General features: G+C 39.6%; 1 protein-coding gene across 21 annotated transcripts in view; it reads left to right on the forward strand.

The window, feature by feature from the left end:
* KDM4C (lysine demethylase 4C) overlaps positions 1-16,578 on the forward strand; it is a 444,842-nt gene that overhangs the window by 114,600 nt on the left and 313,664 nt on the right. For 2 of the 21 annotated variants that reach the window (XM_036261634.1, XM_036261624.1), the window contains one exon: positions 12,092-12,207. The exons of 18 other annotated variants lie outside the window; for them this stretch is intronic. In XM_036261634.1, coding sequence (XP_036117527.1) covers positions 12,092-12,174 — 83 coding nt within the window. In that variant the 3' untranslated portion in view covers positions 12,175-12,207. Of the gene's footprint in view, positions 1-12,091; positions 12,208-16,578 lie in introns of those variants that run through there. One more of the 21 variants, XM_036261636.1, reaches the window with a different exon arrangement.

Genomic DNA, 16,578 nt, shown 5'->3' on the forward strand with positions numbered 1-16,578 from the left:
ACTCTATGTTTAACTTTTTGAGGAACAGCCAAAGTGGCAATTCATGAGGGTTTCAATCTCCAAATTCTTGAAATTCTTGGCAACACTTATTATACTCGCCTTTTTTTATAATATACATCTTAATAGGTGTGAAATAGTATCTCATTGTGGTTTTGATTCATATTTTCCTAATAATTAGTGACATTTTCATGTGCTGATTGGCCATCTGTATATCTTCTTTTTTTCCCTCTTCTCTTTATTTTTTTTAATTTTTATTTTTTTTAATTTTATTTTTGTTACAGATGTTTCTCCTTTTTTAACCCATTGACACTTTCCTCCCCATCCCCCCCCACCCCATCCCAGGCTTTTTGTCCATGTCCATTGGTTATGAATCCATGCATATAAGTTCTGTGGTTTATCTCTTCCCTCCCCGCACCACCCCCTCTTCTGAGGGTTGTCATTCTGTACCCGACTTCCATGTTTCTGGGTCTGCCGACTTCCTCAGACTGTTATGTTACCTATATTTCATAAATAAGTGAGATCATGTGGTATTTGTCTTTTTCTGCTTGGCTTGTTTCACTTAGGATAATACTTTTCAGGTCCCTCCATGTCGTCTCAAAGGATAAGAGATCTTTCTTTCTTACAGTTGCATAGTACTCCATTATGTATATGTACCACAGCTTTCTTTTTTTTTTTTTTTTTTCCCATATCCTCACCCGAGGACATTTTTGGATATTTTGTTCAGATAGAGTGGGAGGGAGGGAGGGAGGGAGGGAGGGAGGGAGGGAGAGAGAGAGAGAGAGAGAGAGAGAGAGAGAGAGAGAGAAACATCAATGTGAAAGGGACACATCGAGTAGTTGCCACCCGCACAACCCAACCAGGGCCGGGGACAAACTGCAACTGAGGTACATGCCCCTAGCAGGAACCGAACCTGGGTCTCTCAGGGCCGCAGGCCAATGCTCTAACCGCTGAACCAAACCGGCCAGGGCTACCACAGCTTTCTTATCCATTCGTTTACTGATGGACACTTGGGCTGTTTCCAGATCTTAGCTATAATAAATAGTGCTGCTAAGAACATGGGGGTACATATATTCTTTCTGATTGGTATTTCAGGCTTCTTAGGGTATATTCCTAGAAGTGGGATCACTGGGTCAAATGGCAATTCAGTTTTTAATTTTTTGAGGTAACACTATATTGTTTTTCATAGTGGCTGCACCAGTCTGCATTCCCACCAGCATTGTACTAGAGTCCCCTTTTCTCCACATCCTTGCCAACACTTGTTTGATGATTTGTTGATGGCGGCCATTCTGACAGGTGTGAGGTGATACCTCATTGTTGTTTTAATTTGCATCTCTCTGATGACTAGTGATGTTGAGCATTTCTTCATATATCTCTTGGCCATTTGTATGTCCTGTTTGGAGAGGTGTCTATTCAGCTCCTCTGCCTGTTTTTTAATTGGGTTCTTTGTCTTCCTTTTGTTGAGTTGTATGAGCACTCTACATATATTGGAAATTAACCTCTTATCTGATATGTCATTGGCAATTATGCTCTCCCATAGAGTGGGTTGCCTTTCCATTTTGATGATTGTATCTTTTGCTGTGCAGAAGCTTTTGAATTTGATGTAGTCCCATGTGTTCATTTTCTCCTTTGTTTCTGTTGCCTTAGGTGATGTATCAGTGAAAATTTTGCTGCGTATGATGTCTGAAATTTTGTTGCCTATATTTTCTTCTAGAATTTTTATGGATTTACGGGTCGCATTTAAGTCTTTTATCCATTTTGAGTTTATTTTTGTGTATGGTGTAAGTTGATGGTCTAAAAAAGTTTCATTTTTTTGCATGTAGCTGTCCAATTTTCCCAACACTATTTATTAAAGAGGCTGTCTTTACTCCACTGTGTGCTCTTGCCACCTTTGTCAAATAGTAATTGAGCATATTGCCTTGGGTCCATTTCTGGGTTCTCTATTCTGTTCCACTGGTCTATATGCCTGTTCTTGTGCCAGAACCAGGCTGTTTTGATTACAGTCACTTTGTAGTATAACTTGATATGTGGTATTGTGATCCCACCTACTTTGTCCTTCTTTTTCAAAATTGCTGTGGCTATTCGGGGTCTATTTTGGTTCCATATGAACTTTTGAAGTATTTGTTCTAGTTCTGTGAAATATGTTGTTGATATTTTGATGGGGATTGCATTAAATCTATAGATTGCTTTGGGTAATATGGACATTTTAATGATGTTAATTGTTCCAATCCATGAACAAGGTATGCGCTTCCATTTTTTTTTTTTATAACTTTCTGTATTTCTTTTTTCAATGTCTTGTAGTTTTCTACAAATAGGTCCTTTACTTCTTTGATTATGTTTATTCCTAGGTATCTTAATTTTTTTGCCGCGATGATAAATGGGATTGTTTTTTTAGTTTCTCTTTCTGTGAGTTCATCATTGGTGTATAAGAATGCTGTCATTTTCTTGACATTAATTTTGTATCCTGCTACTTTGCCAAATTCATTTATTAAGTCTAGTAGATTTTTTTTTTTTTATTCTCACCCGAGGACATTTTTCCATTTTTTGGACAGATAGAGTGGGAGGGAGAGAGAGGAAGAGAGAGAGAGGGAAACATGGATATGAAAGGGACACATCGAGTGGCTGCCACCCGCACGACCAACCAGGGCCGGGGACAAACTGCAACCGAGGTACATGCCCTTAGCGGGAACCAAACCCGGGTCTCTCTGGACCACAGGCCGACGCTCCAACTGCTGAGCCGAACCGGCCAGGGAAAGTCTAGTAGATTTTTGATGGAGTCTTTAGGGTTTTCTATGTATAATATCATGTCATCTGCAAATAATGAGTTTCACTTCCTCATTTCTAATTTGGATCTCTTTTACTTTTTTCTTCATGTCTGATTGCTGTGGCTGAGACTTTCAGTACTATGTTAAATAAGAGTGGGAAAAATGGGCATCCCTGTCTTGTTCCTTTTCTTAAGAGAAATACTTCTGGTTTTTGCCCATTGAGTATGATGTTCGCTATAGGTCTTTTATATATGGCCTTTATTATGTTGAGATATGATCCCTCTATTCCCACATTGCTGAGTGTTTTTATCAGAAATGGATGCTGGATTTTGTCAAATGCTTTTTCAGCATCTATTGATATGATCATGTGGTTTTTATTCATTTTGTTTATGTGGTGTATCACATTTATTGATTTGCAAATATTGTACCAGCCTTGCATCCCTGGGATGAATCCCACTTGGTCATGCTGAATAATTTTTTTGATGTATTCCTGGATTTGATTTGCTAGTATTTTGTTCAGGATTTTGGCATCTATGTTCATCAGGGATATTGGCCTGTAGTTTTCTTTCGTTGCAGTCTCTTTTTCTGGTTTTGGAATTAGAATTATGCTGGCCTCATAAAATGAGTTTGGGAGTCTTCCTTCTTCTTGAATTTTTTGAATTAGTTTGAGGAGAATGGGTGTTAGTTCTTTTTTGAATGTTCGGTAAAACTCCCCTGTGAAGCCATCTGGGCCTGGGCTTTTGTTTGCTGTGAGAGTCTTGATTACGTCTTCAATTTCCTTAGTTGTTATTGGTCTGTTCAAGTTTTCTATCTCTTCCCGGTCCAGTTTTGGGAGACTGTGTATTTCTAGAAATTTGTCCGTTTTGCTTAGATTGTCGAATTTGTTGCCATATAATTGTTCATAGAAGCTGATAACGATCTTTTGTATTTCTGCGGTGTCAGTTGTTACTTCCCCTCTTTCATTCCTGATTTTGTGAATTTGGGTTCTCTTTCTTTGTTTCTTGGTGAGTCTACGTAAGGGTCCATCAATCTTGTTTATCTTTTCAAAAAACCAGCTCTTTGTTTCATTGATCTTGTGAATTGTTTTATTTTTTTGGTCTCCATGTCATTTATTTCTGCTCTGATCTTTACTATTTCCTTCCTTCTACTTACTCTGGGGTTTTCTTTTTGTTTGCTTTTTAATTCTTTAAGTTGTGAGGTTAGACAGTTAATTAGAAATTATTCTTGTTTCTTGAGATAGGCCTGTAGTTCTATGAACTTCCCTCTCAGATCTGCTTTTGCTGCATCCCATAGATTTTTTGTTGTGTGTTCATTTTCATTGGTTTCCAGGAAGTTTTTAATTTCTTCGTAGATCTCCATGGTAACACATTCATTTTTTAATAACATGCTATTTAGCCTCCATGTGGTCAAATGTCTTGGCATGTTCTTGTTGCAATTGATTTCTAGTTTCATGCCATTGTGATTTGAGAAGATGCTTGATATGATTTCGATCTTCTTGAACTTGTAGAGATTTAGTTTGTGTCCTAACATGAGGTCTGTCTTTGAGAATGTCCCATGTGCACTTGAGAAGAATGTGAATTCTGTAGTTTTGGGGTGTAATTCTCTGTAGATATCTATTAAATCTATTTCGTCTAGTGCTTCATTTAGAGTCTCCGTTTCCTTGCTAATTTTTTGTCTAGAGGATCTATCCAGTGGTGTCAATGGGGTGTTGAAGTCCCCTGCTATGATTGTATTGTTGTCAATTTCTCCTTTGAAGTCCTCCAGAAGATTTTAAATATGTTTTGGTGCTCCTATATTGGGTGCACATATGTTTATCAAGGTTATATCTTCCTGTTGGATAGATCCTTTCACTATTATGTAGTGGCCTTCTTTGTCTCTAGTTATGGCCTTCATTTTGAAATGTATTTTATCAGATATGAGTACTGCTACCCCAGCTTTTTTTTCCTTTTTGTCTGCTTGGAAGATTTTTTTCTATCCCTTCCCTTTCAACCTATGTGAATCTTTTATTGTGAGGTGTGTGTTTTGTAAACAACATATAGATGAGTCATGCTTTCTTATTCAGTCAGCTACTCTGTGTCTTTTTATTGGAGCATTCAAGCCATTTACATTTAAGATGATTATTGATATATAGTTATTTATTGCCATTTTCGTTTAGTTTGGTTTTATTTTTCTTCCTATTTCTTCTACTAATTACAGCAGTCCTTTTAACATTTCTTGCAGTGCTGGTTTGGTGCTAATGTATTCCCTTAGCCTTTTTTTTGTGTGTGGAAAGCTCTTTATTTGACCTATTTTGAATGATAGCCTTGCTGGATAGAGTAGTCTTGGATTCAGATCCTTGTTTTTCATGACCTTGATTACTTCATGCCCTTCCCTTCTGGTCAGTTGTGTTTCTGTTGAGAAGTCAGCTGAGAGCCTTATGGGGTTTCCTTTGTAGGTAACCTGTTGCTTATCTCTTGCTGCTTTTAGGATTCTCTTTTTGTCTTTAGTTTTTGGCATTTTAATTACTATGTGTCTTGGTGTGGGCCTGTTTGGGTTCTTCTTATGTGGGACTCTTTGTGCTTCTTGAACTTGAATGCCTTCTTTTTTCCAAATTAGGGAAAAAAAGAAGGCATTCTTTTTTCATATATATTCATTATTTTTTCGTATATATTCTCCATCCCTTGCTCATTTTCTTCTTCTTCGGGGATTCCTATGATGTGAATGTTATTACATTTCCAGTTGTCCCACAGTTCTCTTAAACTATCTTCCTTTTTTTTATTGTTTTTTTTCTTTTGGATTTCTGATTGGTTGATTTTTTTCTACCCTTTCTTCTAATTCATTGATCCATTCCTCAGCTTCCTCTACTCTGCAGTTTAGACCTTCCAATGTGTTTTTTATTTCTGATATGTCATTCTTCATTTCTTCTTGGTGGTTTTTAATTTCCAATTGGTTGATTTTCAACATCTCTGTCCTTACTCATGCTGTTGTGCTTCCTCAGGATAATGGCTCTGAATTAAGCTCTGTTAAATTGCCTAACTGCTCCACATTTATCTTATCTTCGGTAGACGTCTCTTGTTCTTTTGTTTGGCTTTTGTTTCTGTGTTTCACCATTTTGGCTTCAGAATGGGCTTTGGAGCCTGCCAAATTTTCCCTGTGGGTGTTGGTGTTTTTGCTGTTTGTGGCTCCCTCTCCTGGGTTTGGATGAGCGATGGAGAACCCATGTTAAACACCACTGTCAAGTGTTACTTTCCTGGTTAGAATTGGTAGCCTCAGAATGGTATAGTTATCCTCTAGCTTTTTGCCTGGAGGCTATCAGTAGCAATTACTTGAAGAGTTTTGTGTTGTTAGTTGAATGAAAAACTTCCTCAGGTGCTCAGTGTAAGGGGATTTCCCGAGGGTGGGGCAGATACTGGTTGTAAGTGAGCCTCAATTTGCATTTTGATGGCCTACCTGTGTGGGGTTGAATCTCCGAGGGAGGGGCCGCCACCTCTCCCCAGAGCCCTGGGAAGGAGCAAGATGGCCTTCGTCCTGTGTAGCTGCAACTCAACAAAAGCTCTGAGCCCCCTCCAAATCCCGAGTGTCCCCACACAGTTCCAGTCCAGTCCGCCCTTCCTCTGCCAGAGCCCAGGGTGAGTGGCTGTGGCTATTCTAGCGTCTGTCCCGGCTCTGCGCTGTGGAGTCACTTGGGAGTTTAACCTGAGGGTGCTGCTCACAGCTAAGGCTGCTACTGTCTGTGGGCTCCCAGCCCCCCTCTCGTGCCTCCACTCCTGCCAGGATCATGTCAGTGTCCCTGGTTATATGATCCTTGCAAGCTGCTTTTCTTTTGCTTTTTCCTGTCGATTTGTCTGTGTTTAAGTTGTAATTCCAATTTGGTTCTGGGAGATGATCTGTGTAGCTTGCATTCACTCCACCGCCATTTTGGAATGTCTGGATCTCGTTTCTTTTGTGTAGAATAGTGCTTCTTACATATGATCAGTTTTACATTGAATACAGAGCATACTTGGATGTGTCCTGGTCCTGGAGAGGGTTTAAGTGATTCTGCACTTCCCTCTGCTGCACAACTCTCAGCAATACTGTGGTAGTCTTAAAAAAAGTGGTTGTGCGATGCTTTTAGGGTTTCAGGGCTCTATTGGGATCTCTGGAGTACATATTCCTTAGTATGTTAGCCTTTGTCTCTTTAACATGTTGTTTGGATTGAAAGAATGGTTCCAAAGACCACCTTTGCTTGCTTACCACTGTATAATATCTCAAAAAAGAAAAAAAAAATTTGTTAGAGAATTGACAGCTAGCAATGTTCTATCTTTGCAGACAGTATAAACAAGCTACAGACCCTAAAAGTGGACTGAGTAGTCTATTGTAAGTTTGTGTTATTGCTCTCCCCCTTCTCTTGGGTGCTCTAACCACAAGAGTTGATTCTTCTTGGAATAAATGTTTAAACTATTTTGTTCCATGAATCCTATGCAGTATTGCAGTTCTAATTTTTGAATGTTTATTTAAAGTGGAAATGTATGTGTTTGTACTATTTAATAGTTTACTAGAAACATAGTTTATTTCCAAAATGTTCTTTCATTTTTTTCACACCCATATTAGATACCATTTTATTGGGAGCCCACTAAGGTCTACCTGTCATGAAAACTAATGTGTTACCAGTAGAAAGGAGTTGGTATGGTGGGAATAAGTTGTAGATTGATTGTCCCTACTAGTCTCCATAGCTTGGAATGTGAAATAACTGATTATCTTCTCAGTTTGGTTCTTTTAGTTTTATAGGATTTTTACATTAAAGCTCGTTTGTGAGTAATTTGGAATGCAGATTAAAATTTAATATTTAATTTAAAAACAATAATGTTAGAGAAAATATGGAAGAACTTACAGGTGAATTCAAAGTAAAACGTGAATCAATATAGTTAACCCTAGTTGTGCTAGGTTGTTAGTACTTTTATGGGGGAGAACTTTGTTACTTGTGACCAGCACTGCTAGGTTTGGGTCACAAGGCCTAAGGGAATGAGATGATTTTTAAAGCTTAGTAACCACTGACTTCTTTTAAATCCTCTCCCAAGGATATGTTTTATTTTATTATTTTTTAAAAATATGTTTTTATTGACTTTTAGAGAGAGAGAGAGGAAGAGGGGGGAGAGAGAGATAGAAACATCGATGTGTGAGAGAAACATTGATTGGCTATCTCCTGCATGGCCCCTACTGGGAACCGAGAACAAAACCCAGGCATGTGCCCTGACTGGGAATCAAATTGGTGACCTCTTAGTGCATGGGACAATGCTCAATCCACTGAGCCACACCAGCTGGGCTGTCTTTGTTTTTTTTAGAGAGAGAGGAAGAAAGAGAGAGAGAGAGAAAGAGAGAGAGAGAAAGAAAGGAAGGAAGCGAGGGAGGCTGGGAGGGAAAGAGAGAGAAACATTGATCGGTTTTCTCCCATATGTGCCCCAACTGGGGATCAATCTCACAATCTAGGCCTGTGCCCTGACCAAGAATTAAACCTCTAACCTTTTGGTATGAGACAGTTCCCCCAATAACTGAGCCACCAGGCCAGGGCAGTAACCATTGACTCTTTTTGTTTTAATAATCCTCACCCAAGGACATGCTTAGAGAGAAGAAGGCGGAAGAGAGAGAGAGTGAGAAAGAGAAAGGGAGAGAGAGACAGAAAAAGGGAAGGAGAAACAAACAAACATTGATATGAGAGAGAAACATTGATTGGTTGCCCTCCATACACTTCTGACCAGGGTTCAGATCAGCAACCCAGGTATGTGCCCTGACCGGGAATGGAACTGGCAGTGGAACTAACACCTTTTTGGTGCACGGTACTGCGCTCAACCAACTGAGCCACTCTGGCTAGGCAACCATTGACTTTTTAATTAATTAATGGATTTTTTTCTTTATTGATTTTTAGAGAGAGAGGAAGGGAGAGGGAGAGAATGATAGAAACATCAATGAAAGAGAACATGGATTGGCCACATTCTACATGTCCCCCACTGAGGATTTGGCCCACAACCTGGGCATGTACCCTGACTGGGATTCAAACAGACGACCTCTTGGTGCATGGGTCAATGCTCAACCACTGAGCCACACCAGCCAGGCTGGCAACCATTGACTTTTTTTTTTTTTTAAATCATCTTTATTGTTGAATGCATTACAGATGTTCCCCCCTTTTTTCCCCATTGACCCCCTCCTCCCCAATCCTGCCCTGCCCCCCTTCTGCCTTCTCCACACTGTTGTCAGTGTCCATTGGTTATGCATGTATGCATAGAAGTTCTTTGGTTTGTCTCATCCCACACTCCTTCCCCCCTTCCCTTTGAGGTTCATCAGTCTAACAACCAATTTGTACTTTTTTTTTTTTTTTATCCTCACCTGAGAACATTTTTCGATATTTTGTTCAGATAGAGTGAGAGGGAGAGAGAGAGAGAGAAACATCGATGTGAAAGGGACACATCGAGTGGCTGCCACCCGCACGACCCAACCAGGGCCGGGGACAAACTGCAACCGAGGTACGTGCCCTTAGCGGGAACCGAACCCGGGTCTCTCCGGACCGCAGGCCGACGCTCTAACCGCTGAGCCAAACCGGCCAGGGCTGTACTTCTTAATTCCTTCATTTTTTTCACTCATCTTCCCTGACCCCACCCATCTGGCAAGCAACAAAAAGTTCTCTGTATTTATGAGTCTGTTTTTGTTCTGCTTGCTCATTTTTTTTTTATTCTCACCTGAGGACATTTTTGCATTGATCTTCAGATAGAGTGGGAGGAAGAGAGGGAGGAAGAGAGAGAGAGAGAAACATTGATGTGAAAGAGACACATCGAATGGTTGTCACCCACATGACCCCAATTGGGGCTGGAGACTAACTGCAACTGAGGTACATGCCCTTAGTGGGAACCAAACCCAGGTTTCTCTGGTCTGTGGGCCAACGCTCTAACCACTGAGCCAAAGTGGCCAGGGCTGCTTGCTCATTTTGTTTGTAGATTCAGTTGTTGATAGATATGTATTAATTGCCATTTTATTTTTCATATTTTTGTTCTTCTTCTCCTTCAAGAAGACCCTTCAACATTTCATATAATACTGATTTGGTGGTGATGAACTCCTGTAGCTTTTTCTTGACTGGGAAACTCTTGATATGTCCATCAATTCTAAATGCTAGCTTTGCAGGATAGAGTAATCTTGGTTGTAGGTCATTGCTTTGCATTACGTTGAATATCTCTTGCCACTCCTCTCTGGCCTGCAAAGTTTCTTTTGAGAAATCAGCTGACAGTCTTATGGGAGCTCCTTTGTAGGTAATGAACTGCTTTTCTCTTGCTGCTTTTAAGATTCTCTCTTTGTCTTTAACCTTTGGCATTTTGATTATGATGTGTCTTGGTGTGAACCTCTTTGTGTTCAACTTGTTTGGAACTCTCTGTGTTTCCTAGACTTGTATGTCTGTTTCCTTCACCAAGTTAGGGAAGTTTTCTGTCATTAATTTTTCAAATTGGTTTTCAATTTCTTGTTCTCTCTTCTTCTTCTGGCACCCCTATGATGCGAATTTTACGTGCTTGAAGTAATCCAAGAGGCTTCTTTTACTATCCTCATATTTTTGGATTCTGTTTCCTTTTTGCTGTTCTGATTGGGTGTTTTCTGCTTCCTTATAATCCAAATTGATGGTTTGCTTCTTGACTTCACCTACTCTGCTATTGATTCCCTATAAGTTATTCTTTATTTCAGTTAGTGCATCCTTCATTTCTGACTGGTCCGCTTTTATGTTGTTGATGTTCTCACTAAGTTCCTTGGAGGTCTTCTTAAGTTCCTTGAATGTCTCACCAAGTTCCCTGAGCAAACTTATAACCTGTGTTTTGAACTCTGCATCTGATTGATTGCTTATCTTCATGTTTAGTTCTTTTCCTGGAGTTTTGTTCTTTTCTTTCATTTGGGACATGTTTTTTTGTCTTCTCATTTTGGCTGCTTCCCTGTGATTGTTTCTATGTTTTAGGTAGAGTTGCTATATCTCCTAGGCTTTGTAAGGTGGCCTATTGTTGTAGGTGTCCTGTAGGATCAAGTCTCCCTGATCACCCTAGCTGGGCCCTTGAGGTGTACTTCTAGTGTGGACTGTACACCCTTCTGTTATAATTGAGTCTTGATTGCTGTTGGCATGTCAATGGGACTGGCTGTGCCCAGTAACCACTGGCCTCTGACTACGTTGGAGGATCAGCTGTGTAGGGGTCCACCACACAGAGCAAGACTTATTTCAGCAGGGTTCTGGTACCCACTGAGTCCACTCATTGAGTGTGTCATTTGTGGAGGTGGTTGGGTAGTGGTGTTTTGATGTGGTCTGAATCTGTCCACTGGGTGTGCTGGCTCTGGGGCAAGGTCCGCCACTGCCTGTGTTCTATCCAGGGCCACCCGGCATAAACTACAAAGTGATCTCCAGATGGCTGCTTCTTGTGCTGGGCTTGGAGGTGTCCAGAAAAAGCCAAGTTGTGAACCAAGGCTGGTTGCTTCTAGTGCCAGGCCTGGGACTACTTAAGAATAGGTATGGGGCTTGCTGAGACCAGATGCTGCTTGTTTGAGAGAATTTAGGAAAATCTGAAGCAGAATCCAAGACAGGCCAATCGTATGGTAAAGCCTTTGGAAACAGCTTGAGTGGGCCCAAACGTTGCTTGGGGTGGGGTCTCAGGGAATCACCAGGATGGAGCAAACAGTGTGAGCCAGGTTGCTGGAGTCCCAGATATGGTGGCTGTCTGCCGCCCCAGGGAAGGGCTCACCAAAGAAACATCAGCCTCCACTAGCACCTCTGCCTAGGAGAAAGCTGCCTCTCTAGCCCTCGTCCTGAGGCCAAACAGCTCAGTTTTTTCCTATATGTCTCTGGCGCCCCTCAAGCTACCTCCCCTCCGAGCTCAGAGGGAGGGAGTCAGAGTAAGTTTGTGCGCGGGCCTTTTAAGAGGATCTGCCTGGGGCTCCTGCATCTGCAGCCTCCCTGAGCCTCAGTTCTGGCTCTGTTTTGCAGCCTGAAATTATGGAACTTTTCTTCTTGGCACTGGAACCCTGAGCTGGGTGCCTGGTGTGGGACGGGGACCCCTCACTCCTCAGGGAGGATCTTCCCAGCTGAGGTGTCCCTCCTGATTTTTATCTGCCACATGTAGGTGTGGGACCAGCCTGTTCCCGCCTCCCCCCCTCCTACCAGTCTCGGTGTGGCTGTTTCTTCAATTCTGTAGTTGTAGGACTTCCATTCAGCTCGATTTCAGGCAGTTGTGAATGATGGTTGTGTTGTAGTTTAGTTGTAATTTTGATGTGTTTGTGGGAGGAGGGTATGCCATATTTACCTATGCCACCATCTTGACTGGAAGTCTCAACCATTGACTTTTTATGTCATCTCCCAGTTGGCTCTCTAGGTCTATTGGGACTGAGATCCACCTTCTCAACTAGCAGGCTGCAGAGATGGTGGAAAACAAAGATTTGTTGAACTAACATGATGACTAGAGTCAATATGGTGGAAGTGAGTAATAGAGATAATAATAGCCACTATATCTTGAATGTTACTATGTGTCTAGTAGAATACATTTTTTAAATTGAGGTAAAATTTACATAACATAAAATAAACTGGTAACCATTTTGAAGTGTGACAGCATTTAGTATATTAATATTGTGTAGTCATCACCTCTATCTAGTTCCAAGAGATTTTCATCACCTTAACAGGAAATGCTGTATCTATGAATCATATTCCCACCCACCCCTCCCCAACCCCCAGCAACTCCTGTCTGCTTTCTGTTTAGGTATTTACCTATTCTGGATATTTCAAATACCTGGAACCATATAATATGTGACTGGCTTTTTTCATGTAGTATGTTTTCCATGTTATAGCTTGTATCAGTACTTGGTTCTTTTTTTGTGGCTGATTAATATTTCATTGTATGGATATACCATAGTTTGTTCATCAATTTAAGTTGTTTCTACCTTTTGACTATGGCTAAGTTTTTTGTGCATTATATTATTGGATTGCCATGAGGATCCGGTGAGGACAGCCACTATGGAAAACAGTAAGAAAATTCCTCAAAAAAATTAAAAATAGAACTGCTATATGATCCAGCAGTTCTACTTCCTGATATTTATCTGAGGGAAATAAAATTACTGTCTTTAAGAGATGTCTGCATCCCCATGTTCATTGCAATATTACTTAAAATAACCAAGACATGTAAACAACCTAAGTGTCTATTGACAGGTGAATAGATAAAGCAAATGTGTGTGTGTGTATAATCATTATGCTATATATCTTAAACTTATAAAATGTAATATGTCAGTTATACCTCCATAAAGCAGGGAAAAAAATAACCCAGTGAGGAAGGTCACAATAGAATCTTCATTATATGAATGGGGAAATTGAGGAGCTGAGAGATTATAGGACAAGTCAAAGGTATATGAGTATTAGAATTGTTTTTAGAATCCATGTATCTGCAAGGATGAACTCCAAGTTCTTTTTTTCCTTTTTCACTGAATTTATTAGGGTGACACTGGTTAACAAAATTATACAGGTTTCAGGTGCATAATTCCATAATACATCATCTATATACTGTATTGTGTGTTCACCAGACCAAGTCCAGTGTTCTTCCATTACCATTTATCTGCCCTATACCCTTTTCTACCTCCTCTCTCCCCCTTTACCCCCCAACTCCCCTCATTCCCTAGCCATCACCATACTGTTGTCCCTGTCAATGAGTTTTTTCTTTTTTCATTTTTACTTAATTCCTCCACCACCACCCCCACCAGCCTCCCAGCCCCTTCCTGACAGCTGTCAGCCTGCTCTCTGTCTATGAATCTGTGTCTATTTTGCTTGTTCATTTTTGAACTTCAAGATCTTAAGAACTGTTATTTTTGTTTTGCTGGCCATGTGAACAAGATGAAGGTGGCTTCAAATAACTCAAACAATTAGGTCTCTGGTCTAACACTTTGCTGTTTAATAACAAAGGAAAGGTGTGTGTTTGTTGGGAGCAGTAAAGGAGAGAGGAAAGTTGGTGCTCAAGTCATCTTGTGGGTTAAAGGCCTCTAAGAGGAGACTGCATAAGATTTATACAAAATTTTATAGCATAGTTTGCATCTCACAGTAGGCTGCCTCGCAAATGCTTCCACCAAAATATCCCTACAGGAGAGGAGAGTGAAAACCCCACTGCTCCACAACACCCATGCAGATTTTGTATCTTGCTCCCCTAGTATATTTGTTCTTATGTAATAATAAACCAAATGATTTATCATGACTAAAGTAAAAAGATAGGCTAGGTTTATCTGTGTGTTCTTCTCTACCTGGCATTGTTACCTGGTGGCCATGGGGCATGTGAGGGTTGGCAGTGGTATGCTAGCTGCTATTTCCACTACTGGATGTTGAGGGTCAGTGTGGAACTGTTTTCTCATTGGAACTTCTTGATCTTCAAGATTGTGAAAGAGTGGACTATCCCATTGTGTGGCCACTAAACTGGAAAGTCTTATGGAATGTTACAGTAGTTAAAGCATGATAAGTTTTAGAGAAGACCTCTTCCAAATAAATTATTCAAAACTTAAAAGAATCAAGTAATTAAATATTAGAATAGAAAAAAATGATTCTGAAAGGCATATTTTAAAGAACTTGCAAAAATTTTAACGTTTTTCTTTTTATTTAATGACTTTTTAAAAGCTCTGATAGTCTTAAGTTGAATTTTTAGTTAAATGTTGTCTGTTTTATCAGAGTTTTTAAAAACTATTTTTCCTACAGGTGACGCAAAGGTTGTATTTATTTATTTATTTATTTATTTATCTATCTATCTATCTATCTATCTATCTATCTATTTATTATGAAAGATACTAATATAGTTTAGAGTTTTAAAAATATTATCATATTGTAATTAATAATATTCTGGTTATATTGGCTTGCATATACGTTGAATAAAATACTTTCATAGACTGTGGAGTGAGGGTGGGTATGAACTATGTACTCCTGCAGGTATTTTGAGGTAAAATTCATTTTGACATACATGATTTGTATATAATTTGTGCTGTTTATGAGGTGTTGTTTTCTAGGGTGATATAAACTATAATTCTGATAGCCTGTTGTAAATACAAATTCTGAACCAACGTGAAGTTCTTAATATACTGCAAATTACCTTCCTTCAGTGGTTTTCCAATTTAAATTCACTTATGGCCAGTCACCACATTGTTCAGGTCCTGATTACAAATCCATATCAAAAGAAAATTAAATAGACTCCTCTTTCTTCATTGATTTTAATTTAAAATGTAATTCATTTGGCGCTGCACAAAGTTACAGATTTGAAAACTTTGATAGATCCATTTAAATCGTATTATTGAAACGTTTCCATGGGTTTTGTGCATGGGAACCTCCCTGCTGTTCTTTTCTCTGGGATGTAGGACTCAGTTCCCTGTATTATGTAGATGTGGCCATTACATTAGTGTGGTACTTTCCATTCACTGAAGTCTGCATTCTTTCAAAGTGTCGCTTATTTGCCAAAATGCTTTAGTTTCTATGTATGTATTGTGAATATTAACCATAACCAGAGGGCTGCATCAAATGACCAAATGGGGCATACTCATTCCTTTCATTCCCATTAGTTAGTATTGTAGAAAATGATAGTATTTCTGATGGCATGTACTTTTTTTTATATTTCTGTCTATTTTTTTTTTAAATCCAGGTGCAGATGCTTAAGCAGAATGCACTGCTTTTTTCATGTAGTTCCTTGTACCCTAATGACTCTTTCCTGGCTCTTTGATTTGTTGCCTTTGATCTGTAGCCTTGCACACTCGATGGGGGGCATCAATAAACATGTATTTACTTTAAACATATTTCTGTAAAACCACATTATTCTAAGAGACTAAAATGGTACATGATTAGTTAATGAGTACTGGTAATTCTTTTGTGAAATTGGTCACATTTTTTACCTATTTGCACATAGTGAGCCATAGAGTTAGATAAGTAATGTTTTCAGTGGTTTTATCTTCATTTTGACAGTGGAAGAGTTAAATAAAATCTGTACTTCATCCCACTTTACTCGGAAACATTGCCCATGTTTTCCGGGTGAGTTATGCTCTCCTCTGGGTTCTCTCTCTGTGATTCCCCTGTCTTTTCCATGTTTCCCTTCTCTTTCTCTTCTTGCTTGCCCACTCTCCTCTGAGTGAGGAAGGTAAAGAGCAGAGCATCGGGCCTGTCCATTTTCTTCCACCTTGTGCAACTGAGTTCATGAGTCTGTCCTCAGCAGGGTTCAAGTCAGCAATGGAGAAAAACAACTGTGCTTTGATTTGTAATATACTGTAAAAAAAGTGTTGAGGCATGTTTAGCTTTCTCATTTAAAGGCCTCAAAACCCTACTTTCATACAAGTTGGTGAGGTAGGTTTCCAAGTATTTGACTGGTGCTGGCTGGTAAGTTGTTCAGGAAATTAGTAGCAGTTAAACTGTTTACAGATCAGAAAGAAACAAAGAAAGGTGGGAAACTGCTATGTGTCTCCTGGATGCCAGGCATTGGGTCAAGTGCTTCCTGAATGATCACTTCTAAGAATCTAAAACAAGAGATTCCTCTATTAAAACACATTCACCTTTGCTAACCTTCCTTAATTATATGTCCATTAGTCCAATATTAGGCAGATTGAATTCAAATTTGTTACAAATTGAAAACTTTTCAGGTTTAGTAATTGTATATGTTATGAAAACAACTCTTGGTAGATCTTTTTGTGTAAAATGTCAGCCTTTGGTGACATAGTATGTATCTGTTAATTTTTAAGAATTCCAACTCTAATTCTTTTTTTAAAATCCTCTCCTGAGGATATTTTTCAGGTTGATTTTCAGATAGAGTGGGAGAGAGGGAGGGAGGGAGAGAGAAAATACATCCATGTG

Source organism: Molossus molossus, unplaced genomic scaffold (assembly GCF_014108415.1).
Source record: "Molossus molossus isolate mMolMol1 unplaced genomic scaffold, mMolMol1.p scaffold_m16_p_14, whole genome shotgun sequence".
NCBI classification, from domain to species: Eukaryota; Metazoa; Chordata; class Mammalia; order Chiroptera; family Molossidae; genus Molossus; species Molossus molossus.